Consider the following 27,885-nt stretch of genomic DNA (forward strand, 5'->3'; position numbering starts at 1 on the left):
ATATTTTCTGTTAATCCAATAAACTTTATGTCACTGCTGAAATACTACTGTTTCCATAAGGCATGTTATATATTAAAAGGAAGTTGCAACATTGAAAGCTCAGCCAATGATAAACAAAACTCCAAAGAATTAAGAGGGGTTCCCAAACTTTTTCATATGACTGTATAGAACAAATAGAAATCCTTTATAAATGAGGTTTTAGGCACCACTGGAGAGTCACAGACTGCAGTTCTGCTATTTCAAAACCTAATGATAGTCATGTTCTAATTGACTTGCTTTGGCACTTAGCAGTTGAGTTCCTTTCCTTTGGGATCTATAACTGAACCCTTTAATGCTGCGGATGGGGGTATTTATGGTGTCTTTCATTTATTATGAGGTTTTCCATGCATAAAAAAACCACAGGGAGACATACGTATGAGTAAATATTTTTATTAGGCATCGCTGAAGCAATCCGTGGAGGCATATTTAGGGGCAGGCATTGAAGTCTGGTCATGGAGAGAAGACTTTGGCTTAAAAGCAGAAGTTTATTCCCAGAATTGTGATGATGCTGCCGGTATGGCAGAGTGAAAAGCCTCCGACATTATCTGCAAAGATAGACTGGTTATAGTGAACGGATATGTGTAAAGCCCTCTTTGGCAGAGGGGACTACAGGTATTCAGACCCTATTAGCAGAAAATCAATCTATATAAAGCAAAACTATATTTTGTGGCTGTAGGAGCTGCAGTGCACCCTGTTCACCAGAAGGTGGTGGCTTAACACTATTCATTATTGATAAAGCTCAGAGAGAGGTGGTGGCCAATAGCTGCAACTCATCTTACAAACAGGAGCAGCCAAATTCTACATACTGGGGTAGAAGTACAGATGTGGTTCCAGTTTTGCACTATTTTGATTTAGAATAACTGAGCTAGAATATTCCGACCCTCATATACAGGACCTGTTTTCCAGAATGCTCGGGACCTGGGGGTTTCCGGATAATGGATCTTTCCGTAATTTGGATCGTCCTAGTTTAAGGGGCAGATTTATCAAAGGTTGAGCTATTTTTTGTGTACTTCGACTAGGGAATAGTCCAAATTCTATTCGAATTTAAAAAAAACATCTAAAACCTGACGATTTGCTGTTTTAGCCTATGGGGGAGTCAATTGGTGGAGTTTGAAAAATCGAAGGGGTATATTTATCAAAGAGTGAAGTTAATAGTGAAGTTCCGCCACTAGAGTGAAATTCCGCCACTTCCCATTCATTTCTATGGGGTTTTTAAAGGCGTATTTATCAAAGGGTGAAATTTCACTTTCACCCATTGATAAATACGCCTTTCAAAATCCCATAGAAATGAATGGAGAGCTACGGAATTTCACTCTAGTGGCGGAACTTCACTCTTTGATAGATTTACCTCCATGTTTTTTTTGGGGAAAAACGTTGAATCGAATTCGATCGAATGCGATATTCCTTTGATTCACACGATTCGTTCGAAAACGGACCTATTCGACCAAAAAAAACTTCGACTTAATTTCGAATTCGAATTTCGAAGTTTTTTTCAATTCGACCCTTGATAAATATGCCCCTTAGTCTTCTAGAAAATCATTTAAACATTAAAGAAACCCAATAGGCTGCTTTTGCTTCAAATAAGGGTTAATTCTATCTTAGTTGGGATCAAGTACAAGATACTGTTTTATTATTACAGAGAAAAAGGGAAATCATTTTTAAAAATGTGGATTATTTGGATAAAATGGAGTCTATGGGAGATGGTCTTTCCGTAATTTGGAACTTTCTGGATAACAGGTTTCCAGATACAAATACCTGTATAAACTATATAAACCAATACCTATACTAAATGTAGATTTTAGTATCACAATAGCTTTGGATATTATGCTTGTCCAAGAAATCATTCAAGCTCCCTCTCGAGTTAAGACTAATGAACCATTACTCTCAGTGCAGAATGATTTTGAATAACAATCTCATTCCTGTTAAATGTGGAGTAACTCGGGACTCATTTATAGACCTTTAATCTAAAGCATTGGTACTTCAGATGTAATTATGGGAACAGCCTCAAGTGCAAACAACGGTTCCCCTTTAATTTAAAACAGGCTCAAACTGACTATTGTTAACGAGTTGTTTTCACACAGCTTAAGTTTATAATGGATGCGGGCATCGGATTTCTCAAATAAAATGTCCACATTTCTGTGTTAATATTGAGTCTGCATACTCCCCCCTTATCATGTAATAGTGATCCAGGACTGTTGTAACGCTTAGGGGCAGATGTATGAAGGGTCGAATATTGAGGGCTAATTAACCCTCGATATTCGACTAGGAACTAAAATCCTTCGACTTCGAATATCGAAGTCGAAGGATTTAGCGCAAATCCTACGATCGAACGATCGAAGGATTATTCGTTCGATCAAACGATTAAATCCTTCGAATCGAACGATTCGAAGGATTTTAATCCAACGATCGAAGGAATATCCTTCGATCAAAAAAACATAGGCAAGCCTATGGGGACCTTCCCCATAGGCTAACATTGACTTCGGTAGCTTTTAGCTGCCGAAGTAGGGGGTCGAAGTTTTTTTTAAAGAGACAGTACTTCGATTATCGAACGGTCGAATAGTCGAACGATTTTTAGTTCGAATCGTTCGATTCGTAGTCGAAGTCGTAGTCGAAGGTCGAAGTAGCCAATTCGATGGTCGAAGTAGCCCAAAAAACACTTCGAAATTCTAAGTTTTTTCAATTCGAATCCTTCGCTCGAGCTTCATGAATCGGCCCCTAAATGTATGAATACAATAACAAAAGGGTCCATCAGATTCTCTGTATAAGCCAAAAATATGACCATAAAGATTCCATCGCCTGGCTTTATAATTTATATTTTATTATTTTTTTTTTAAAAATGGTTGTAGCGTTTCTTTAATACCAGGGGTTCCTTGCAAGGGCACACAGCACAAACTATAAACAGGAAGTCCTGATTGAGTTGAGGCCCCTGCTATATTCCCCCTCGAGCTACAGCTGCTACAGAACATTTTGCTTTCTGTTTGATTTCCAGCTCAGCAGGGGAATAGTAACTTGTTCAGAATTGCCCCTTCATTGTGCTTGGGGCCTGGCAAAGTCCAGGCAATAACTATGCATGGCACAAAAAAACTGACACTTTGGAGTTGGCAATAGGATGAGGTTAACACTGCCACAGATGTTTCAGGGTTTGTCAGGGTTCAGCAACTAAATCTCTGCTTTCGCCACATGTGTGGCAATTCCGGCGCGATCCGACGTGCTGTGGAAAAACGCAGGTGTCACGTTGGATGCAACAGAAATAAGGTAAGTAACACTATTGTTGGATAGTGTTGCATTGTTGATGCGACGCAACACCACTGTCGGATGTAGACGCAGCGTGCAGCATCCGTCGCATCCAACTTGACGCCTGCGTTTTTGTGCAGCGCGTTGGATCGCACCGGAATTGTCCGTGAAGTCCTGCCCTAAAAATTGCCTTGCGGGGAACTCAGTGTCAAAGCCCTGCCCTGCTGCCCAGTGACATAGCTAGATATTATTTGGCCCCACAGCAAGTTATTTTTCAGGCCCCCAAAATGCCTAGAGGTTGACCTGTTTTACCAATATTTATTGAAATTGTATATGAATTAGGGCCTTATGGGGCCCCCTGCAGCCACAGGGTCTGCTTCCTCTATAGTTACACCCCAGCTGCTGCACCTTCATGTTGCACCAGCAGAGTACTGGAACCTTTGCAAGGCAGAGAACACAGGGCATTCTAGGCTTGGTACAGTTTGCAGCAACATAAAGGGTCATTTGCGCTTTTTTTTAAAGGGCATGTAAAGTGTAAAATAGAATAAGGCTAGAAATGCTGTATTTTGTATACTAAATATAAACATGAACTTACTGCACCACAAGCCTAATCAAACAAATAATTTATGCTTTCAAAGTTGGCTACAGGGGGTCACCATCTTGCAAACTACTGCTTTTTGAGGGTTAGACACAATGACCTGAGTTATAAACATAAACCCCTCTAGTTCAAAACAACGCAACAACATACATTATTTTCCATATTTAGTTTTCCTATCATTACTCTAATAAACATTAACGACAGGTATATTAGAGGATGCAATGTATACAACTCATTAATCAGACTATCCCCTTTAACTGAATACTGTTTGTCTATACAGAATTCTTTTATCAGAATACTTCCATTGCTTGTCTCTTGTACTGTTAATAATAGTACCCTCACTATGAAGGATACTGAATATCCCTTCTACCTGGACAAAGAATGATTGCATTTATTTCTATATTACATGGGTTCAAATTCTCCCAAATATAATATACAGCATCCAAATGTTTGTAAAAGTATGGGATTCATTATCCAGAAACCCATTATCTCGAAAGCTAAGAATAACTGGTAGGCTGTCTTCCATAGACTTCATTTTATGCAAATAAATCAAATTTTTAAAAATAATTTCCCTAATAAAGCAGTACCTTGTACCTGATGCCAACTAAGATATAATTAATCCTTATTGGAAGCAAAACCAGTCTATTGGGTTCATTTAATGTTTACATGATTTTCTTGTAGACTTTAGGTATGAAGATCCCAATTATGGAAAGATCCATTATCTGGAAAACCCTGGTTCTGTGCATTCTGGATAACAGGTCCCATACCTGTACTGACATAATACAGGTAAGAAAAAGGCATCATGCATATATACAAAAGGCAGCTTTGCCAATGGGAGCCATGGGATTCCATTACTTTTATAAAACGGTACCTTTGAAATAAAAGTCCTTCATTTTATGGTTTTATATTTGTTTATCATGTCTAGAGATATTATTATCTTTTGTATAAGAGAACACCAATCCATAATTTTAAAAAGGAGCTTAGGATAATATATAGTGATGGTCGAATTTATTTGGTAGGAGCGAATTTGCGGTGAATTCGTGGCGAATTCCCCCTTTCGCGAATTTTTCGTCGTTGCGTGAATTTCGTAGGAAATTCACCAATTTTTCGGCAAAGCAAAATGGCCCAAAATCGCCCATCACTAATAATAAATATTTATGAATTACAGCACCTTAATGGTACATGGGTAGTATTTTTGAGAAATGGCTGATACACTACTGTGCTGTCTGTCCTAGACATGGATGGAAACCAGCATAATAATATCCTCGGTACAAAAAAGTTTGTAGCAGCCTTTGTACTGCTTTTCAGAAATACACTGCATTTATATATAACCACCACCATTTGTGTAGATGCTGGTGAAATGCTACATGTGCCATTAGCATAAACAGTGACAATAGTTTCAGATAAAGATAACATGCTTTCTACAAATGATCCAGAGTTTTTGGAGCATCATTGTATGACTTTAAAGGGTTGGTTCACATTTACTTTGTTAGCGAATGGCCAATTCTAAGCAGCTTTTCAATTGGTCTTCGTCATTTATTTTCTATAGTTTTTAAAAATGTTTGCTACTTTTTATTACTCGTTTTTCGATTCACGCCCTCCACTATTCATATTCCAGCTTCTGATTTAAATCAGTGCATGGTGGCTCGGGTCATTTTGAGCCTGGCATCCAAAGAACTGAGATTGCAAATTGCAGAGCTATTGAATAAAAAGCTAAATAACGCAAAAGCCTCAAATAAAAAAATTAAACCTAATTGCAGATTGTCTCAGAACATAAATCTCCACATCATACTAAAAAGAAGTCAACCTCCTTTAAGTTTTACAGAAAGGGACACTTACCAGGCATCTCTTGAGCGGTGTAGGAAGGTAGTCCTTTACACAGAGCCTCAACATGTTGCCCAAACACCCCCATGTTATTAACGCGGCGTGGGTTGACTGTGTAAGTTCGCAGTGGAGTATTAGTTGATATCTGCTAGAAACAGATTGCAATATTTTTATCATTATTAAATATCTGACATCTAAGGTTTAACGCCTTATTGCAGGAATTTAGAACTTATAGAAAGTCCAATAAATGGCCAGGCCAACACATAGCAAACACAAATAGTCTAAATATTGTAACTGTAAATTAAAGCATAGGTTATATTTGACCAACATACCTTTTTATCCTTTGCAATGGCGCTGAGCTGGGACAGACTGGGGAAGGAATCTTTGTTGATTTTGGTGATGACACAGATTTGCTTGTGGAACAGTCGAGTAGCTGCAAATCCCTGGAAAGCAGAGAGAGATATAGGAGTCATCTGAACTCACACATTGATCTCTGTAGTACACAACCACGTAAGTCCCGTATTATAAAGAAGATATTTTGATTAGCTGTAGGGTGGCCAAGTGATGATGATCTCTGTTTCATATTGTTCCAAGCAGACTGGAGCCTGTTGTGTATGTTTAAGGATGTTTAAAGATATTTTCTATTTAAACTACTTCAGAATTATTTCTTCGTTTTTTCCTAAAGGTGATCAATACACAAGGGGGGATGGGAAATTGTGCAATGTACTGCACGGTGATCTGTAATATACTTGTGTTTGCACTCAATCAAAGCTGCCATTGGGACTTTGGTAGAGGCATTATCCAAAAAGGTCCAAATTACAGAAAGGGCATCTCCCATAGACTCCATTTTATCCAAATAATTCAATAATTAAATGTAAAAAGTATTTCCTTTTTTTCTCTGTAATAATAAAACAGTACTTTGTACTTGAACCCAACTAAGATATAATTAATCTTTATTATAAGCAATACCAGCCTATTGGGTTTATTTAATGTTTAAATCTTTTTTTAAGTCTAGTAGACTTAAGGTATGAAGATTCAAATTGTGGAAATATCCATTATCCAGAAAACACCAGGTCCTGAGCATTCTGGATCACAGGCACTATACCTGTACTACTGTATACATTCAATTGCTTGATCTAGTGGGGGTGCCATTTTACTATAAGCAAATTTAGAGCTAGACAGTGTGCTGAAAGTCTCTAAAGGAAACTGTGCAATGTACTCAAAGAATCCAAGGTTCCGTCTAAATATTCGGAAGGGTTTTTACAGTGAGAGGTGTGAAGATGTGGAATTCTCTCCTGAAATCAGTTGTACAGGCTGATACATTATATAGCTTTAAGAAGGGGTTGGATGGCTTTTTAGCAAGTGAGGGAATACAGGGCTATGGGAGATAGTTCATAGTACAAGTTGATCCAGGGACTGGTCTGATTGCCATCTTGGAGTCAGGAAGGAATTTTCCCCCCTATGAGGCAAATTGAAGAGGCTTCAAATTGGTTTTTTTTGCCTTTCTCTGGATCAACTAGCCATTAGGCAGGTTATATATAGACTTAAAAGGTTGAACTAGATGGGCGTCACCGTGTGTCTTTTTTCAGCCAAACTTACTATGTTACTATGTAAGGACTTTTTTAGTGTATTACATAGATAGTGATTTGGACTTTGCTGGGTACAGCAGGGCAACTTGAATACTACAAATGGTATATGATTTCCATATAGATATACAGCAGAAGATATTATTTCTGGAACAGTATTTGCAGGCGTCAGAAATGTCGTTGAATTTTCGCGGCAGATTCACAAATTTTTTCACTGGCGGCAAAACACGTAAATTCACTGCATATTCGCACCTGGCGAATAAATTCGCCCATCACTACTTATTAGTTTCTACAATGGAAAATGAGCCCTTGTGTGTTTGTCCTTGATCATAGTTACACTTTGGTAGCAGGAATGACTACCTTTCAATGTTCATTTATTGCTGTCAATTCCTAACATGGAAATCATTAGACATGCTCTCAACATTACTTACTGCTCCATAATCACAAATGGAATCCCAGGACTTCCAGCCATTCAAGTTGTTGATGGTAGCGATTTTGTCCTGGTTATTGATATTAACATTTTGGGAAACGCTGCCTCCTTCATTCCCAGAGTTGTTAATGTCGATGTTCTGTAATATAGACCAATAAATATTCCCAAACGCACTGTATCTTTTAAGATTTGTTCCAAATCCTTAAGTATATGTAACAATACTAACTACAAGGTATTACTTTGTATTCATGTTTTCACTGTCCCGTCTCCTGTTATTTTCATAAACCATCCCAAAATGCAGTATATTCAGGCAACAAAACATCGTATGTACTTACATCAGTGGCTCGAGACTGAGCCAAGAAGATTCCAAGAACAACAGCTGTTGCAATCTACAATTGAGATCAATATAAATGACTTGTTACTCTGCCATACTTGTAATCATTTCCCACCTATTATCTACCAGAGCTTTACTGAGCCAAGTCTTACCAAGAACTTCATTTTCACTCAACTGGAGAAACTGAAACCCTGGGGTATTACCAAAATCTCACGAGACATTTATATACCAAGGTTGTATTTACTCAAGGAGTAGCATTACTGAATATTTATAGGGCTATACTGGAATGGGTCCAGTCTCTATCTCTATTGATATTTCTCATCCTGAACTTGAACATAGAGATGATTCCACCTAGTGTATGTGTTGCTTTCTCAAATGTTACACAATAAAGTTGCTCACAGAAGAAGACAAATGACAAAAGTGAAGACAAACAGGAATGACAAAGTGATAGGACACCAGCAACATGCTTTTATGTCTGATCCAGTTGCTACATATAGTCAAAAACCTCAAAGATGTTCCTTAGGGATATTTCATATACAGTATACAAGAACAGGTATGGGACCTGTTATCCAGAATGCATGGGGCCTGTGGTTTTCTAGATAATGGATCTTTCCATAATTTGGATCTTCTAAGTCTACTAGAAAATAATTTAATCATTAAATAAACCCAATAGCTTTTATCAAGTACAAGGTACTGTTTTATTATCACAGAGGAAAAGGAAACCGTTTATTTAAAAAAAAAAATTAATTATTTGAATAAAATTCTGTAATTTGGAGCTTTCTGGATAACAGGTTTCCAAATAACAGATCCCATGTCTGTATAGGTGTTAATGCTTGAGAATGGGTGTTTTTCTATATACAGCATGTTTTTTTTTTCTGTTGTCAATGGGCATTTTTTCTTCTTTTTGACTTTTTTCTGCTGCAAATTTTTGCCGCAGTTTTGCGAATCCATGGCTGGCGAAAAAAATTCTCTCATCGCTAGCTCTGATGTATTATGTGCATCATTTTTATTTGGAACCTAATTTTTACCTTCAGTACATCCATCAACATTTCCAGTTAAACAATATTGTTTCACTTGTCCAGGATTTGGTCAATCTGAATCTTGCAAATAATCTGCTGCTGCTCTTTGCATCTATAGCTTTTATTTATGTTTTATTGCTAAGTGAGTGAGGTGCCAAATTCTTACAAGTCTAGGTATTCCCTGCCTCACTGCCGGAGGACAGGCCACTGGTAGTCTGTAACTAGCAAACTCAATGACTGGCTAGTGTCTGGTCAGAATTTGGGAGCCCCTACTGTCCTAATCAGCAAAGTGTGAAATATACTTTTACAAGTATAAAACAAAGTTAACATTTCCAATTTATTTTAATTTAACATATTTTCACTTGCCTTTTGATATTACTAATCGTATTCTTATATTGTGTTATTCATGATGCACAGATTTATGTAGACATCATGGCAACATACAGTAATTGCAAAGTTTGCACCAGGTTTAGTAACCCACAGCAAACAATAAGCAGGCTGCATATATTGGTCACCAGTTTTAATGCTGTGGTTACAACAAGGGTTTCCAGTGTTTTCTGCAGTTGGCTACTGAGCATGCTCAGTTCTTCTCTACTCAGATAACTAAACACGCCTTCCAGTCTAGCATCCAAAGAAGAGATGGCATAGTTAGTTACCATAAAAACTCTGCTCTTTACAGTGAAAACAGTGCTGTTTGCGGATGTAAATGTCACCGATGATGTGTCAGAGGAAAAATGGCTGCCGGGTGAAAGCTGCTATTGTTTTAGGAAACGTGACAGTTCTGGTGAGCGGAAAGGAATTTATGCAGTACAAAAGATGTGCCTTGGTTGGGGGAGATGTGCCCAACTTATATACACGGTATGAAAATGTATGTTTTATATGTCCTTTAAGTCTGCAACCCCCCCAGTCACTACTCCAAGTGTGGGGCAGTTCTACAGACTAGAACTCACTATATACTCAATAGAACGTATGTTTTTGTTAACCAATATGTGCCTATGCCTGTTTGTTGGTGTACTTTTGTATAGCTTATCTTATTCTCTCCTCCCTGTTAAAGCATCTTTACTTTAGAGTCTATTCCAGAAGTCAAAAAGATAAGCACATAGATATCCACTATTATCAACTGTAGCATATTGACAGTCTGGGCTGGAATCACTGATATGGCTGACCTGATTCATTATGAGCTCTAGCTGAATGAATCTGAGTGCAGGTGTCTATTAGAACTTTGGAAGGCCAACTTTAAATTATTTCAAGGCATTTTGCCATTCTTTCTACTGCAGCCTATATTGGAGAAATAATCTGATCATTAAGAGTAAAGACATGGCATGGCTTCTACATAGCTGAAGGGTTATTGCTTTACAGTTAGCTACTTTCAAGGATTAGGTAGGGAATGCTGTGGAGGCAGCAGGAGGAAGATGAGTCCTTTAGGCAAGAGCTTGATAAAGGGCCCAGTGTGGCCCGAAACGTTGCCAAAACTTTGAGGTCTACTTTGAGCCAATAAAGCACTTGTTTTTGCATTAAAAAACTGGACCAGTGTGCTATAGTTTCCTTGGACTTTAGGCAAGAGCTGTCTGAACCCACGGGACACGGACAGCAAAAGGGCAGGAACAGGCAAGGCAAGGTCAAGGTTAAGGCAGTAGGTTAAGTCAAGGTTAAAGGTAAGACTGGAGTAGAACCTGGAGGGAAAGACAAGGCAGGAACAGAACAAGGTAAAGTAAGGAGGAACAGTTCAAGCTAAGGCAGGGCAAGGTAGAATCAAGTGAAAAGGGCAAGAGCTGGGACAGCCTAGCTAGGGGCGCTGCCACAGTACTAGGAAGGCCATATCATGCTCAGGCCACAAGCGTCTGCAAGGGCTGTTCCTGTGCCTTCCTGCCCAATTATAATGTCAGGGGCCCATCGGCTCGTAACGGAGAAGTCCGAACCAAGGAGGAAGCTTCAGGACTAAGTTAAAGTTTGTGGTAACCAAGGGATCAAGAATAAACATTATCAGGATACTGGCAAAAGTTCAATAGGTTGGCAGCAAAGAATCAAAGTCCAGAGTTCAGGCAAGGTCAAAAGTTCAGGAATCAGGATACAAAGAATTTAGGAATACCCAGGAATGCATCAAACAAATCCTATAATCGGGCATTGAACCCATGACCTCAGCATCTCTTTATTTAGAATTTTCGCGCCGGACGCGACATCATTGCACCAGCGACAAGGCATTGGCGCCACTACCCATGTGGCTATGGGCACTGCCATCTTGTAAGTGGCACAGATGGAGACAGAAGCACCATTGGGCACTCCTGACAGCTACAGAGGTATTTAGGCTGGTTTTGTCTCCAATAAGGATTAATTATATCTTAGATTGATCAAGTACAAGGCACTATTTTATTATTATAGAGAAAAAGGACACGCAATGGTCAACCCACACATGACTTATTCCTATCGTATGGGTCGGGATATGGATGCCCAAGAAAGCTTTTAAAGGGACAAAGGGGTTCGTTTACTAAAGTGCGTTACAAATATTCGCACAATATATAGACAGAATTTTCGCCAAATATGTTATCGCCAGTTTACTAACCTGCGGTAAATATAAATTATGATTTATATGAATTTTCTTGCGCAAGAATAATTGTTCGCCAGTTATCGCATTCGCTGAAAATAATGCTACGTGCACATTGACGGCCAGTTTACTAAACAGCAAAATGTGCTAAAGACAAAATTAACGCCAGAATATTGGCAAAATTTTACCGCCACGCATGTAGTGAAGTAGAAGTATTTTTTTCGCCAGAAAGTTCTCAAGGGGCAGGAAATATCCCATAATACTTTTTCACAGTCCAAGGATTCGTCAGCCTCTACACTTTTTTGGTTTCATTGTGATTGGCTACATTAAACTGTGCATTTCTATGAAGCAAAGAGATTGACTGGTATCATTTCTTGTTCCTATGATTCTATTGGCAGAAGGGTTTATATGATGAATACATGTTTGATTGGTGTTACTCTGGTAATGTTGTTGGATGGTACAATCATCAGTCAATAAAGTTTATAAGTTTTGAAGATGCATTTCTGGCCATAAATGTCACAGTAAAAAATGCCATAATAACCGCCATAAAACAAGACTATTTTATAGCATATATAAATAATATTCGCAAAAACGTAATTTGTCGCCAGAAAATTCGCAAGTCACTAAAATTACCGCTAACATAAGCTGGTTCTTTAACATAGTTACCGCAAGTGATCGCAATGACTTCTGAGCGCATCGCTGTTTAGTAAACTTAGTCGCTGCGACTATTCTGGCGTAAAAATATTCTCAGCGATAACATGCGGAAACTTAAAGTCAGATTTACCGCACTTTAGTAAATGGACCCCAAAGTACCCTACAGGTAACCTTAAAAAATTACTTGATTGACACTTACAGTGGTCCTCTGCATTGCATTCTGCAATTTCACAATGTACATTTATTTTCTATTTTCAATGGTTTAGGCAGTTTAGACTACTACTATCAGCCTTTTGGCTCAACAGCTCTCATTGCCTCTTTGCTTATTTCTCAGACCACTAAATAAACACAATAAATAAAAAGAAAATAAATGAAAATAAATAAAATCACTAAATAAAGGCAATAGATGTAAATTGAAAAAGTGCTCAGTATGTTTACATCAATTAATTTCCTAGGCTACTGTCCCTTTAAAGGCTCCATATTTGGGTCTCAGCACATAGGATTAGAACCACTGTATTATAGTTAATTGATAAATAATATTTTTGTGTGATTACATCCCCTTTTAAATTCAGGTTGAATTTTTTTTCACTCCTAAAGCATTTTAAAATTTGCCTTTTTCACCTAAAAATTGCCTATTATGAAATGGCAAATACCCTTTTCACCTACAGTGTTAGACTGCAATGTTTCGTAGAATTCTATTACAATATTGATTTCAAAAGCTTTTCTTGCTGGTTAAAGATTCCCAAAATGTTCAATTGCGAGAAAACATACTTTCTTCAATCTTTTCCCTTGCAGGAAAAAAATGGGAGCTAAATATATTGTTCGCTTGAGAATTGTTTTCACAGTTTTACTGAATCTGCTTTATGATGCCTGTGGTGTTTATACAAATGGCCTGTAGAGGTCACTGTTCTCAGACTTATATTGTGCATACTTCCTGTCAGCTTAAAAGTGAAAGTTACTGTTGTGTAATGGCTGCATGACTCTGCTAATGAAGCACTGTTATACTCTATTCATCCACGACTACCCAAAACATAACAAATGGCGACAAGGATGGGATCTCTTTGCTGCATTAAGCCTACAATTAGTTGATGGTCTCATTACTACAGCATCAGTGCCTGCCACACAGCCAGTGTCTAAAATTTCACCACAAAGCAACACTTCACTGGGCTGTGCAAAGACCTTTGTACACAAAGTTAAGTTGAGACCAGATGTAAAACCAGTACTCCAGATTGCCCTACTCTATAAGGGAGACTGTCTCACAGGAACTAAAGAAACTGGTAGAGCAAGATATGACTTTGGAGAAGCTCCATTTGATGAAGGACATTTCCCTACTCCTGATGTCAACTGCAATAGGCCTGAAGAAAGTGAACCTATAAGGCGTACTGAGAGAATCAGAAAACTACCTGCATGGACCAAGGACTATGTGAATAATGTATATTATTGCTTTAAGATGCATTGTTGTTGTTTATTACATGTGCCCAAATGCTTTCCTACTATTGGGGGAATATGTGGTGTTTATAAAAATGGCCTGTAGATGTCACTGTGCTCAAGACATACTTCCTGTCAGCTTAAAAGTGAAATCTTACTGTTGTGTAATGCCTGCATGAATCTGCTAATAAAGCACTGTTATACTCTACTCATCCTCGGCTACCCAAAACATAACAATGCCGATCTCTCCTGCACTTTTAAAGGAAAAGGAGCGTCTTTTTTACTTGGGGGTGGCTGGGTTATCAGACACCCCGGACTGCTGCTCCTATCAGGAGAAAACTGCACAGGCCCAGGATTCTTCCAGCGGCGAGCGATCATTTTCCTGCTTCTTCTTTCTTCAAATTTCCTGGAGTAGACACATGCGCAGTAGAACGAAACAGCCAGCTTTTTCCTTTAAGGGATACTGTCATGGAAAAATATATTTTTTCCAAAACACATCAGTTAATAGTGCTGCTCCAGCAGAATTTTGCACTAAAATCAATTTCTCAAAAGAGCAAACAGATTTTTTTATATTCAATTTTGAAATCTGACATGGGGCTAGACATTAGACGATCATGGGGCTAGCCAGAAGACGATCGATCCGAGAAGAATCCCGGGCCGGTGCAGTTTTCTGCTAATAGGAGCACCGGCCCGGGGTGTCAGATAAGTAAATGTGATCACTTGGGGGTGCCTATCCCCCAAGTATAGCAGGACTTTCCTTCTCCTTTTACATATTTTAGATTGACTTGTTATGAGCAATATGGGCTATTTTTATACTTCATATACATGTTGTTTGAAAACATCAAGTTTTCTGACTGCTAGGGGATATGTCACGAGTATTTATTGGCTAAAGTTCCATTGAACACAATAGAGGGGGTGGGGCTTGACTAGGCAACAGATAAAAGATGGCTGCACCCAGCAGAACTGATAACAAACTTGCTGCAATAAAATCCAGGAATTTTCCTTCATAGAAAAGATTTTTACATTTATAGGACACAAATATCTATGAAATAAAATGAGTCATTTTATATTTTGGTTCTTTAATACAGTAAAATGTTTGTTTAGAGAACACAACACATGCCATTTATAGACAAGAAGATAAAGCAATCGTCCTAAAACAATTTTTGTCTCAAATACTTCATTTGTGTCCAACGCCAAACCCAAAATGTCAGGAAACATGAACCAACTGGATTTTGACAGAATATTATGTTTCCCTGTTGGAGCTTGCCTGAAAAGACAGCTTTAACTTCAGCGTTGTGCCACAAGATGTCAGCAGATTTTTTCCTTTAAACTGGAATTTGAGTTTAAACAAAATGATTTCAGTTTGCACAATGCTCATATCTAAAGGAAAATGCAGAAGTGTAATGTAGAGTAGAACTTGAACAAATTGTAATATTTCAAGTACTATAAGGTGACTAGCATAGTATCATTGTGAATATATTTGAACAGAATATTTATTTTCTTAGGAGTAGGTCTTACAATTACAATTTTCCTTCTGCAAGTTTGTGTTTATTTACTAAGGAACCAGGTGAATCTCAACCAAGTTTTCAGGAAAATTGTTTCATTTTCTAGCTTATGGGCAAATTTACTAATTTTCCAGCGAATTTTGCTATGAATTTGAATAGTGGAGAAATTTCATTTTTTTTTTAATAAGGCTTATTTTTTTTAAAAAAAAAAAAACATATATGGAGATCACAATAGGAAATGCATTTGAGATTTTGCTGTGATTTGCTCAAATAAAACTAAAAATCACAAATTATAAATGAATAAATTTGAGCCTTAGTCTACTAGGTTTAACCAGATGATTTCCGTTGCAACTCAGCCCCTCTCGCGCATGTTTTCAGCCTTGATTTACATGGCAAAGAAACCGTATACATCTTTTATTGTATTTAAACCATATTACTGATGAGTTAAAAAGCCCCTTTATTGTGAATGCATTTACAAAAACAAGAAAAAACAAAAACAAGAAAAAACAAGCCTCGCTGCAACCTGAAATGGAATGAAGAGCTACAGCTGCAGTTTCTGGCAATTGGGGGTTAACCCACAGATGACAATACCCATAATGTTTATAATGGAATTCTTTATGCAGTCTGTCTCATACAAGCTTGGATCTAAGAGAAAATATAATGAAAGTACAGTTTTGAGATATAAAACTGGATTTACTAATTTTTTTTTTTTTTTACTCAATTCAAGAAAATGCAGACATGGAAATAAAATGCACAAGTATTTTCTGAAACCTTGAAAAGTTGGGTTTTGTCAAAGAAATAAACTGCAAAATGTCACCAAATAAAATGTACAAGTAAAAGGTTGTATAGAAGTCAACGGGAATTATTATATAATAACTTTATTGATTTATAATACACAAAAGCCATGAATATCTTGTAAATTATATCCTTATAAACAGTGAGTTCTGATGTCATCATCAAACGGTGAGTAGTGATGTCATTTCTGTCACACGACTCACTAAAACCTATGTATTATAATAAATAAAGTACCCCCTTTTGCAAAATATTAGGATATTAGAAGTTACCTCGGAGTTCCATGACCTGTATAAAAAAAAACTCAGCCTTCGGTCTCGTGTTTTTATATGGTCATGGAGCTCCTCTGTAATATCCTTATAATTTACAAGAGGGGGTACTTTATTCACTATATTTTCCCATTTAATTAAAACATTCAACATTGTGATTCTAACTAGTGAGTGAGATTATGGGTTTTTTTGGGGGAAAAATGTTCGAATCGAATTTGATCCAATGCGCTATTCCTTTGATTCAAACGATTTGAATTTGGCCAATTATGGACCCATTTGATCAAAAACGTACATATTAAACCCAAAAAAAACTTTGACTTAATTTCGGTTGGTCTTTTTGAATTTGAATTTCGAAGTTTTTTCAATTCGAAATTCAATTCTTGATAAAAATGCCCCTAAACGTAACCGGGTATAATTTATCTCATTTTTTATAAAATAAGGTACTACTCAAAAAAAAGTAAAAGAAAAATCGCTTGCGTTTTGTCTTAGTTTTTTTTTTTTCATGTGCTCAAATTTTTACCTGCACACTCAAATTTTAATAAATAAAGCCCTTAAATTGCAGGTGCATAGATTGCTGTAGGTCTACTAGCTGTTATTATCCAATCAGCCAGCAACATTGGCAAGTTTATGATATGAAAGTAAAAATCTGATTGGTTTCTAGACCTGGGCCTTATATAACATTAATTAACATTGTTGGGGTACATTGTTATGTGGTATAGGGACAGATAAATCAAATAGATCATATACAGTTGATAGACTTCAAAGCTACATCGCACTTTATTTTAAAGTTTAAATATTTAGACCAGTGCTGTCCAACTTCTGTGGTTCCGAGGGCCGATAATGGAAACACATGTACTACAAGAACTTTTAAGACCATGTCCACATGAATGGTGGTAGCACACCAAAAAACCAAATGGTTGGTGGTCACAGCAGGGATACCACTCATCACTCATATGAGAAACAAGTTTATTAAAGGAAAACTATACCCCCCAAACAATGTAGGTCTCTATAAAAAGATATTGCATAACACAGCTCATATGTAAAACCCTTCTTCATGTAAATAAACCATTTTCAGAATAATATACTTTTCTAGTAGTATGTGCCATTGTGTAATCAGAAATAGAAAATTGCCCTTTTTAAAAATAAGGGCCGCCCCCTGGAATCGTACGATTCACTGTGCACACAAACAAACCAAACAAACTTTACTTCTTCGGTCACATGAGCCAATTAACAGACAGAAAAGAGTTGTGTCTTTTGCTTCATCACTTCTTCCTATTATAGTTAGAGTTGTAGTATTTCTGGTCAGGTGATCTCTGAGGCAGCACAGATACAGTCACGAAATGGTGGTTCAAGGCAAGAGATGTAAAAGGGCAATATTTACTTAAATATATATTCCAGTTTGCTAAGATTTTTTAATATGTCACTTAATATGATATAAGCTATCTGTTGCTTAAGTGTTCATTTTGGGGTTATAGTTTTCCTTTAAGTCATGTCAAGACATACCCTTAAATCCATGTGCTTCATCCTCCCCTGTGGTTAACACAGAAACCCCCAGCACATGATTAAACACCTTGGGGACCCATGACAAGTATTTCCAAATGCTAACAAACCCCCATCAGAGTCAAATCCCACAGATACACACAGGGAGCATAGGGCAGGCAGAGTATGGGACACACAAGGAGCATAAGGCAGGCAGAGTATGGCACACACAGGGATCATAGGGCAGGCAGAGTATGGGACACACAAGGAGCATAGAGCAGGCAGAATATGGCACACACAGGGAGCATGTGGAAGGCAGACTACAGCAGGAGACAGGGAAACCTATCAGGCCCACTCTAAAATGAACAGTCAATACTGTGCTACAGTACAGTACAGTACAGTACAGAGCTTTAGGGGTGTGAACAATAGAGGTGTTACAGATATGAACAATACGGGGAGATTAAAGGTGTGAACAATACAGGAGTAACTGTTTGAATTTGAGGTGTAAACAATGCAGGGGCCAGTTGATCTCAGTACTGATACCTTTTAAAGCTTACACAAGGGAAGCAGTCACAACAGACAGACTTTCATGTCACAGACCAGCACTGCATTAGACAATCAGAAGAAATAGACTGTATGAAAATGTGCAAGGAGCAATGGCTATTATGACTTGGGAAACTTCTGAATCTCCCGAATTTAGTCTGTTATAAAAGCCGAAACATTTGCTCAGACCTAATAACATATAGCAACCAATTAGATATTTTCTTCCAACCAAGAAAACAGTAAATGCTACCTGCTGATTGGTAGGTATAGGCTAATAGAACCTGTGCAAGCTTTGCGGCTTTTATTACATTGCCGTTTTTGGCAAATGGAATTTTCTACTACATATTGTTGCATCTCCCTTGCCTCTACTTTATTACCTCCTGAATGTTGCATAAGCCTTTCTATCGATGGAAGGCCTTCTTCTACACTTGTAGGTTAGTTTGTGTATAAAAGTACATGTGCTCTCAACACATATGTCTCCAAACATTAGCTCAGTGTGTGCTGCATTCACACAATACTAAAATAAAGATAAAATAGCCCCAAGAACCAAATAATTATTGAGTAGACATAGCTTTGCACATGGGAAACCATTATATTGGCTGCCAGGCTCCATGTTGGCTGTAGGCTATTCAGAAATACCACTAGGCTTTTATGCCCTTCTCTAGTCTCCTTATGCATAAGAGTATGAATCAAAAGATGTTGGACAATGGGAGAGTCTTAAACCCCTACACAAACCTGTTTTGACAAATCAGAAGTTAAATATTATTAAATGTGTAAAAATATGTAATAAAATAAGCAATGAAGCTTTCTTTTTCTTTGAGCATTTTATTGAAAATCTTTGGGTTTTCTTTGTTTTTCATGAAGATACAGACTTTTTGACCAGTGGTTATGCAAAGGACAGGTGTCAGAGATTAGAAGAAGATGAGGAAGATGAAAATCACTCCAGCCAGGCACATTCATTGTTTAGTGACAGAAGCTTTAACATCCAATGTTCCCACACAGCGAGATGCCCAGAATTCGCAGAATGCTGATAGAACTACACCCTTGCTGGGATGAAAACAGAGCAGCACCTGAGAGACCAAGAGGAGATTTAGAGTAACACCTACATATAACAGGTTTTAATATTATTTAATGTTATTTCTTGCAGATTGAGTGAAGAAAATGGAAAAACATAGGACTCTGATGCCTTTGCACAACAAAAACGTTGCACAGGTAGAAAAAGAACGTAGATGGTGAGGACGTGGAATGGAGATATGGGAAAGATTAAGGCTAGTCTTGGTCTAAGGCAAACTGATAGTGTCTAGATTATCAGGTTAACAAAAACCAGTATATTGAAAATGGAACAAATATATACAGTATGCAGAACACTCACCTTGCACCTCTGTGGCGTGATAAGTAGGGATGTTGTTGCACAGAGCGGCTATGTGTTTGCCAAACTGTGCCACGTTCCTTACTCGGTTCTTTGTCACCGTGTAAGTCATGGAGGGAGGAGGAGGAGCATTGGCTTTCTGAAAGGACATTGGGCATGTTTAATATTTGGTTTCATTACACTGCTTGGCACTATTACATAAAATCAAAAAGGGTACATTTGTATAAGATTATTTTTATATAAGGCACTATGGTCTTGTTTGTATCACATTTGTTTTTCCATTTATGACTTTTTCTTAGGGTTGAAAGCTGCCCAGATTAGAAGCATTTCTCAGATTCAGCAACTGCTTTAGTTTTCCAACTGTATTGTTTTTATTTACAAGTAATATTATTTGCCAAGGGGTTATCAAGAGTTAGTATTTGCTCAATATTAGTTGACGTGCCTTAAATAGCCGCTTTTTCACATTTCACTTCAGACTGTTGTTATGAGTACGTACATGATGTATTGCAAGCCTAGTAATATGGTGTTTTTTTCCCAAGTGGTAGAACAACTAGGCTACACACCCATGATAAGATAATAACAGGTGCAACATTTGTCCAGGTTTAATAATCCACAGCATCCTAGCAGATGTTTGTTTAGAAACAGCTGACCAGTAAAGGCTATCTGCTGACTGGTTGTCATGGGTTACTAGACCAGTAGCAAAATGTGCATTTTTTTTATTACGGTACATTAGCTTGGCAGTGCCTATTATTACAAAGATCGCAAACTCTAACAGATGGGGGAATCCAGCCAGTCAAACCTCAATGCAGCTGTGTAGCAAGGGAAATTCTAACCACAATATACTTAGGAGCAGAAATTGTAGGTCACTGGGTAGTTAATTCTAACTACCCAGTGACAAAGAGACTTACACATAGAGGGTTGTTTACTAAACTCCGAATGCAGAAAATCTGAAAAATTTGTGTTTTTTTCAGTATAAAATTGGAATTTTAAAAAAACACAAATTTTTCAGAATTTATTATCCCCTGAGGATGGAAAAAGTCCAATTTCAAAAATCCGGCATCTCAGACCTGCCGAGGTTGCATATAAGTCAATGGGAGAAGTCCCAACTTCAGGGTTTTCGGGTAAAAATCTGAAACAATCTGAGTTGGAAATCGGGTGGAAATTTTTATATGTTTCCAGCAAACAAAATTTTCAGGAAAGTGTATTGAGAAATACAGAGAAAAAACCCGTACAGATTTGGTCAGAGTTTTTTTAAGATAATATTGAGATAAATTCGGACTTTGATAAATGGGTCTCATAGAGAACCAAAAAAGAAAAAGGAGGTGAATAAGGCTATGCAACCTGTTATCCAGAATGCTCGGGACCTGTGTTTTCCTGATAAGGCTCTTTGGATTATCATGCCTTAAGTGTGCTAAAAAATATTTTAAACATTAATAAGGATTAATGATACTTTACTTAGAATCAAGTACAAGCTGCTGTTTTATTATTACATTCGATTAAAATGGAGTCTGTAGGAAATGACCTTCCTGTAATTGAGATTTTTGCATCAGGTTTCTCGATAACCTGTATAAAGTTTCCACTAAATACTGTCCCAGTTTAGTACAGTCTGTATATGCAGCATGGCAGTCATAGTAATGGACAGCCACATCAATATGTTTATTGTGGAATACAGCAAGCCAGTGAATTTTAGTTCTAGGCAATGAGCAATGGTCATTTGTTAGGATCAACCAGTGTCACACAAGGCTTAGGATCTGTAATCTAAATCGGAGTCATCAGCTGCACCTGCCAGTAACAGCTTTCATGTTGCATAATGATTTGGAATATAAAGGATATTATGATCTCATAATGCATACACTTGCATAGTCCTGAAGCAATCTTGACATTGATTATTAATGCAGATTCATGCAATATACGTAGCTTTATTATAGCTTCATAGTTTGGAAATCCTATAATATGCTATGTGTTTAATAACGGGCATTACAGAAAATATACATTTCTCATCATTTTATTTAGCCAGCAAGTATCCTTTGCATCCAATACAGTTATTTTATTTGTGGAATAAACAAGCACATCAGTGGGAATCTGGTAAGTTAATACAATTAGTACAGCAGAGGTCTATAATCATCCTCATTGGGAGGAATCTTAAGCCTTTTCCAAACTCTTCCTTCATAAGTTAAAGACGGCAGAACAGTTCTTATCTGAACAATCCTTTTCCTTCATTAAATTCTTGGAAATATTCAGTATTGTTTTTTTTAATAAAGCTATATTTATCTTTATTAAATATAGCTTTATGTTATCTTTATATTATCTGCAAGCAAAGGCTGTCGTTGTTAGCAAGTGTTTGATCAATATCATGATCAGTTTTACTGGAAAATACTCCAAAAGACGTGTTGTCATTACCTGTTTCTCCTGGCTGGCTTTGTTGAGATGTTCCAAGCTGGGGACCACATTTCTGTTTATCCTGCTAACTACACAAGCTTTCTTGGACAAAAGGCGGACAGCAAAGACACCCTGGAACACATCAAAAAGCCCAGATGTTTAGTTGCTTCCTTAGTGTAAATGCAGCAGCCTATTCATAACGTATGGCAACATGGACTGTAGAACTCTTAGCTACCAGAACTCTGTTATCCAGTTTAACCATAACTTCTCTGCACCTATCCTGACTTTGCTTCAGTACACCAAGCTGGAATTGGTGGAGAAGGAGATACTTACTCTGTTGTAGTCCCACATGGTGTTCCATGAGTCCCAACCATTATACTGATTCACGTTAGCAACATTATCATGGTTATCTATGTTGACTGTCTGATGGACATCCGTGTTGACGTTTTTCTCGTTCTTAATGTCAATATTCTGAAATAAACATGTGCCATTTAGTACTTACTTACTCATACACTCCACATTTTCTGCTTGAATCAATTGCCAGCGATAAATCTCTGCTTCTGTGGGTGACTAATCTCCTGAAATCTCCAGGAGTTGCTACAAGGGGAAACTTCAAGGGATTTTGGGAGACTGAAGTGACACGGGTTTTACCACCAGGGATTCACATTATTGCCTATGGGAAAGCTTTTACTGGAGATTAGTTGTCTGCAGAAGCAAAGATTTATTGCTAGCGATTAATTCCTAGTGTGCCATTGCCCTTATAAAGAACATGTGTAGTCTAGGGCCATTTGTGATCCTTAGCAGGTATATTGTGATCTTTTTAGTAGGAGCACATCCTTGACAAAGGTGACAAATGTGACTGATATCTGGGGATATTTTGTCTATTTTGCTTTATCTTTGCCATATTTTATGTTGATTTTGGAGTGCTGCTCGAGTTGATCCTGGAATTTGTTCTAAAAATTGCATGTGTAAATAAGGTGAAATATATCACATGCAGGTACATTTATGGGACCTGTTACCCAAAATATTCGGGACCTGGGGTTTTCTGGATAATGGATCTTCATACCTTGAGTCTTTTTAGAAAATTATTTAAACATTAAATAAACCCAATAGGGTAATTTTGCTTCCAATGAGAATTAATTATATCTTAGTTGGGATTAGGTACAAGGTACTATTTTATTATTACTTGGATTTTATTATTTGGATAAAATGGAGTCTACGGGAGAAAGCCTTTCCGTAATTCTGAGCTTTCTGGATAACGGGTTTCCAGATAAAGTATTCCATAGCTGTATATGCTTGTGTAATCTTGGTTCTAAGTTTTTTGAGAAGGAATTCATATATTGAAGCCATTCATAGGAACACACGAGCATCTTGCCTCAGGTAGCAGTGAGCAGGGCCACTATCAGGCGGGACAGGGGGGAGTATTGTAGGGGGCCCGAGGGTAAAGGGGGCCCGGCCACGCCGTACTTACTTGATTAGCCGGGCCCCCCTGCTTTCTGAGAGCTGCGACTTCGGGAAGGCAGGGTGGGAGCACAGGGGGTGGTATCTTCTGTCCATCCATTTAAGGGGGGTCCTGGCCACCAATTTTCCTATAACGTGGGGGAGGGGCCTTGGCCACCAATTTTTTTTTCCCATGTGGAGTCCTAGTCACCAATATTTTTTAATGGGGGACCCTGACAACAAATGGTTTTTTATGGGGGGCCCTGACCACAATTTTTTTTTATGGGGGGCCCTAACCACAAATGTTTTTTTTAAATGGGGGGCCCTAACCAAGAATGTTTTTTTATGGGGGGGTCATAACCACAAATGTTTTTTTTTTAAAGGGGGGCCCTGACCACAAATGTTTTTTATGGGGGGCCCTGACCACCAATATTTTTTTTTTTTTTATTAACATGTGGGAACCCTAGCCACCACTGTGGTTTTTTTTTACTTGTGTGGTGGGGGATGGAGCTGTGGGGTGGGGAGGGCGGACCTGTAGGTGTGGCTTGTGGTGGGCGCAGCCCAGGGGGCCCAGGAAATTTTGTCGTATGGGGCCCTGAGATTTCTGATGGCGGCCCTGGCAGTGAGTGAACAGTTACCAGGAGGGCAAAAAGCCACCTCTGGTAACTTTAAGAGCTGGATTTCCGTTTTTAAAAACAGAGATTTGGTTTCACTACTGCAGAGGCGCTATAGAGCTCATTACACTAGTGATGTGGCCCCTCCTTTGCTACAGTTTTAAGTGCAGAGTGGGGGGGTGGAATTGGGGCTGCTGCCGTTTGTCCCTGCAGGTCAGTAGATGAAAAGCAAACTTTATTACAAGAACATATTGATAGCAACCTTGGTCATGTGTTCCAGCGTGTGCATACACCTATATGGATTCCTGCTTATCACTCCTTAAGATCTGAGGCATGTCCACCATGACTCCATTTTCCTAGTAGTTTCGGTATCATTTTTATGTCAATTATATATGCCTATACATAAGTATAATGGAGCCATGTACTTACATCAGTAGCAAAGGCTACAGCAAGAAGAGACGTGATCAGAATCTGCAATAAAAAATAAAAATATTGGGTTCCTTCTTTTTGGAGAAGCAAGTTTTTTTAAAAAAAGTGTAGAATTATTACAAACTCTGCAGGGCTCTTTATTTAAATATATAAAGGTCAATACATTTGATTGATACAAGCTGCAAAAACATATTTCAATATATGCAAAGCCTCAATAAATGTTTGTAGACATTTGTCTTGTACAAAAGGCAGCATAATTGTTAAACATTTTGCTATTATTTTCTGCTAATCTTTTGTAAACAATTAAGATCAAATAAAGTTAGTTCACAAAAGATAATTTTGCATCTCCTGCATCCACATTTTTGCATTGGGGTTTATACAAATTAAAATTTATTATGGTTTTCTCATTAGAATAATAGAAAAAACGGTAACATTTTAAAAGTGACCTATGTCTGGCATGATGTTGAATTATTGTTAGAACTTTGCCGGCAAGGTTTTTCACAAGTATTTATTAGTATACAATAGTTAGTAAGCTGGCTTCATCTACAGTTATGTGACATTAAGGAATACCCCTTATGATATAAAACAAGGATATAGAATGTATATTAAAAGCCATTTACTTACTAAAGCTTTCATTCTGCCAGGAGAAGAGATCTCTAGGAACAGAAGATTGAGAGAAATCTTTGGCGAATATATAGGAACCTGCGAAAATAGGAACCTGCCTATTTTGGAGAAGGTCCATTCTTCTGACTCATGGAATGATAATGTTATCTGTGGTACCTTAGCTAAAATAACTTAAATATAGTCAATCCTAAACAAACAGTGATACGGCTATCTTATTTGGTTTCATATAAAACAAATTCAAGTGTTAAAGCTGCTAAAGAAATGGGTGAGCCTTTCTTTTTTCTGTAGATGTCTGAGGTCAACTCCCAGATTTGGTCCTTGTGAATGCTTCTTGTACTTTGATGGCCTCCTGCTTATATAATTTCTGACCACCAACAAACATCAGTGACCTCAGATAATTCAGAGATTGCCATTACTTAATGTCTTCTACAAAACTATATACAGGTATTTGCCAAAATGCTTGGGACTTGGGTGCTATTTCCATAATTTGGATCTCCATAGCTTAAGTCTACAAAAAAATAATTTAAACATTAAATATTTTACCTCCAATGAGGGTTAATTATATCTTAGTTGGGATCAAGCAAAAGGTACTGTTTTATTATTACAGAGAAAAAGGAAACCTTTTTTTAAAAAACTAGAATTATTAGCTTAAAATGGAGATGGCCTTCCCATAATTCAAAGCTTTCTGGATAACAGGTTACCCGATAACGAATCCTATACCTGTATATCGTTTTTTTTTTCTCAAAATGGATATGATTCAGATCTTCCAGATGGATAAAACCTGGTGTCTGGTAAATGCTCAAAAGTAATTTAAAAAAAAAATTTATTGAAAAATAGATTTATAGATTGTAACTTGGGTCTTCGGCATTCCACAGAAACTGCAGACCACCTGCTTTAATGTTCATTTCAGCATAAGAAATATAATTATTTAAGATTATGGCTCCAGGTTTTTTGCTATTAAAATCAGAATTTGTAATAGTTATTTTATAACTGTCCCAAAGCTTCTAATTTAAAATATTCATTTTGAATTGATACATTTGGTATTAGAAAAGGGAGCAAGCGAGTATTTTCTGCACTGAACAACTTAAATCCATGTCTCCATTCCAAGTCCATATTTTTCTAAGAATGATCCTGAATAGGGACAGGCTTACCGTTTTTCCCCTCATTAATCAATACATTTTTGTGCAGGAAAAAAACACAAAAATTTTGGATGGTACCAATTTTTCGGATTTTTGCCTGAAAACCAGAAAATCTTTGGATTATTGCAAGAAACCCAGCCCAACAAGTCACAACTCCGATCTGTGCTAAATGCGGCTGACTCATTCATTCATTGATCTCACCACTCAACATCAGCTGCTCCCATATGCATGTCCCTTCACTGGCTCCCAATCTCCTCTAGAATCAAATTCATAATTCTAACACTCACATTCAAGGCCCTAAATAATGAATCCCCTCCCTATATTTCATCTCCAAATACTCTCCTTAACACAACCTTCGCTCTGCTTCTGATCTTCGCCTCACTTCTCCTCTCATCACTTCTGCCCATTCACATCTACAAGACTTCTCTCTTCTTTCAAGACTTCTCTCGGGCTTCTGCTTTTCTCTGGAACTCTCTGCCTCGAGCTGTCAGACTTTCTCCTTCCTTCCAAACTTTCAAGCATTCCTTAAAGACCCATCTGTTTAAAGAATCTTATTCAATGTACCTTAATTAATCAATCATTGCTGTATCAATAATCACAAAATTGTTTCTAAAATCCTAATGTCTCAATTGTACCCTATCCTTTAGTTTGTAAACTCTAATTTGTAGGGCCCTTTAATCTCGTATCTTGTTGGTGCTATATAAATAAATGATGATGATACCTTCAGTTCTGAGATGCCAAATTTTGGGATTCTTTCTTTTTCCATCCTCGGGGGTATAACAAATCCTGAAACATTTGAGTGGTTTTTTTTCACAAAAAATGTGGATTTAATAGTAAAAAAACATGAATTCTTTGGGTTTTTTGCCATTCAGACTTTAATAAATAACCCCCTAAGTGTTACTGTGGTGCAAAAAGTAGCCAATTGGGTTGTGACTTGTGTCACATAGGGCTGTTGTGAGCAACAATATTGCAGCACATTTTCTTCGGAACAGCGACTTCTTTTTAATACTTTCATCCATCAGCCTCTGCAGGTGTTGCAAATTGCCATCCAAGATGCCAGTCCTGTATCACATGAACCTTAGGACTCTATAAAACATTGCATTATACCTTGTTAAAAGTGGAATTTTCATATTTGAAAAAAAACTGTTTTTTTTAAACAGGTCCACACATTACCAATAAAAATCTCCATGCCCCTTTTGTAGCCCATGAAGCCCACCTAAACATCAAACCCTATGGTTATACATTAATCCCTGATACTGAAATCAAAATGCTGATAATGCATTAACAGAGATCGCAAGCACAGCCTTCAGAATAAATATGTAATTTCAGTTTGTCATCCTAAATTATCTGATGCTGGCCGGAAGAACCTTTAGGTTTGTGTATTTACTCAAGTTGAAAACCAGTCAGTGCCAAAGTTTAATGTGTACAGTAGCTCAAACATTCAGTTATAACCAAAGACATCTTGAAACAGAATCTTACAAGTTGTATTAATAAATAGAGGAAATTAGCTCATCATTTTGTCTCAAAACAACAGCAAATTATTGGCTCTTCAGGCAAAAAAATGTTGCTGCTCATTTGTCATTACTAGAATCTAGTATTGCAAACTGTTTAAAAT

General features: G+C 37.5%; 2 protein-coding genes across 4 annotated transcripts; both read right to left on the reverse strand.

Annotated features, from left to right (window-relative positions):
- Window positions 1-413: 413 nt before the first annotated feature.
- gkn1.2.L (gastrokine 1, gene 2 L homeolog) lies at window positions 414-8,256 on the reverse strand. 2 transcript variants are annotated; one of them, XM_018251734.2, is made up of 6 exons: window positions 8,198-8,256; window positions 8,047-8,100; window positions 7,713-7,850; window positions 6,028-6,138; window positions 5,711-5,840; window positions 414-584 (listed from the first exon to the last, which is right to left on the reverse strand). In XM_018251734.2, exons 1-6 carry the CDS (start codon window positions 8,207-8,209, stop codon window positions 511-513), a joined length of 519 nt encoding a protein of 172 aa, XP_018107223.1. In that variant the 5' UTR covers window positions 8,210-8,256; the 3' UTR covers window positions 414-510. The 2 variants fall into 2 exon arrangements, with proteins under 2 accessions (XP_018107223.1, XP_041442896.1); XM_041586962.1 differs by having other exon boundaries at window positions 5,711-5,843.
- Window positions 8,257-14,750: 6,494 nt separating this feature from the next.
- On the reverse strand, window positions 14,751-25,194 carry LOC108710314 (gastrokine-1). Of its 2 annotated transcripts, none has more exons than XM_041586963.1 (6): window positions 25,132-25,194; window positions 24,508-24,549; window positions 22,358-22,495; window positions 22,046-22,156; window positions 19,649-19,784; window positions 14,751-15,838 (listed from the first exon to the last, which is right to left on the reverse strand). In XM_041586963.1, the coding sequence occupies exons 1-6, from the start codon at window positions 25,141-25,143 to the stop codon at window positions 15,735-15,737; spliced, it is 543 nt and encodes a 180-aa protein (XP_041442897.1). In that variant the 5' UTR covers window positions 25,144-25,194; the 3' UTR covers window positions 14,751-15,734. The 2 variants fall into 2 exon arrangements, with proteins under 2 accessions (XP_041442897.1, XP_041442898.1); XM_041586964.1 differs by lacking the exon at window positions 14,751-15,838 and adding an exon at window positions 19,086-19,346 and having other exon boundaries at window positions 25,132-25,193.
- Window positions 25,195-27,885: the final 2,691 nt, after the last annotated feature.

This window comes from Xenopus laevis, chromosome 3L (genome assembly GCF_017654675.1).
Source record: "Xenopus laevis strain J_2021 chromosome 3L, Xenopus_laevis_v10.1, whole genome shotgun sequence".
NCBI classification, from domain to species: Eukaryota; Metazoa; Chordata; class Amphibia; order Anura; family Pipidae; genus Xenopus; species Xenopus laevis.

What these genes read in the sequence shown, in the direction of transcription:
- gkn1.2.L (XM_041586962.1), bottom strand. An exon ending in CCATTGCAAAGGATAAAAAG is followed by an intron (nt 5,844 to 6,027) that starts GTATGTTGGTCA and finishes ATCTGTTTCTAG; the next exon opens with CAGATATCAACTAATACTCC. An exon ending in CACCGCTCAAGAGATGCCTG is followed by an intron (nt 585 to 5,710) that starts GTAAGTGTCCCT and finishes CTATCTTTGCAG; the next exon opens with ATAATGTCGGAGGCTTTTCA.
- LOC108710314 (XM_041586963.1), bottom strand. An exon ending in AAGCCAGCCAGGAGAAACAG is followed by an intron (nt 19,785 to 22,045) that starts GTAATGACAACA and finishes ATGTCCTTTCAG; the next exon opens with AAAGCCAATGCTCCTCCTCC. An exon ending in TCACGCCACAGAGGTGCAAG is followed by an intron (nt 15,839 to 19,648) that starts GTGAGTGTTCTG and finishes ATTTTCTCTTAG; the next exon opens with ATCCAAGCTTGTATGAGACA.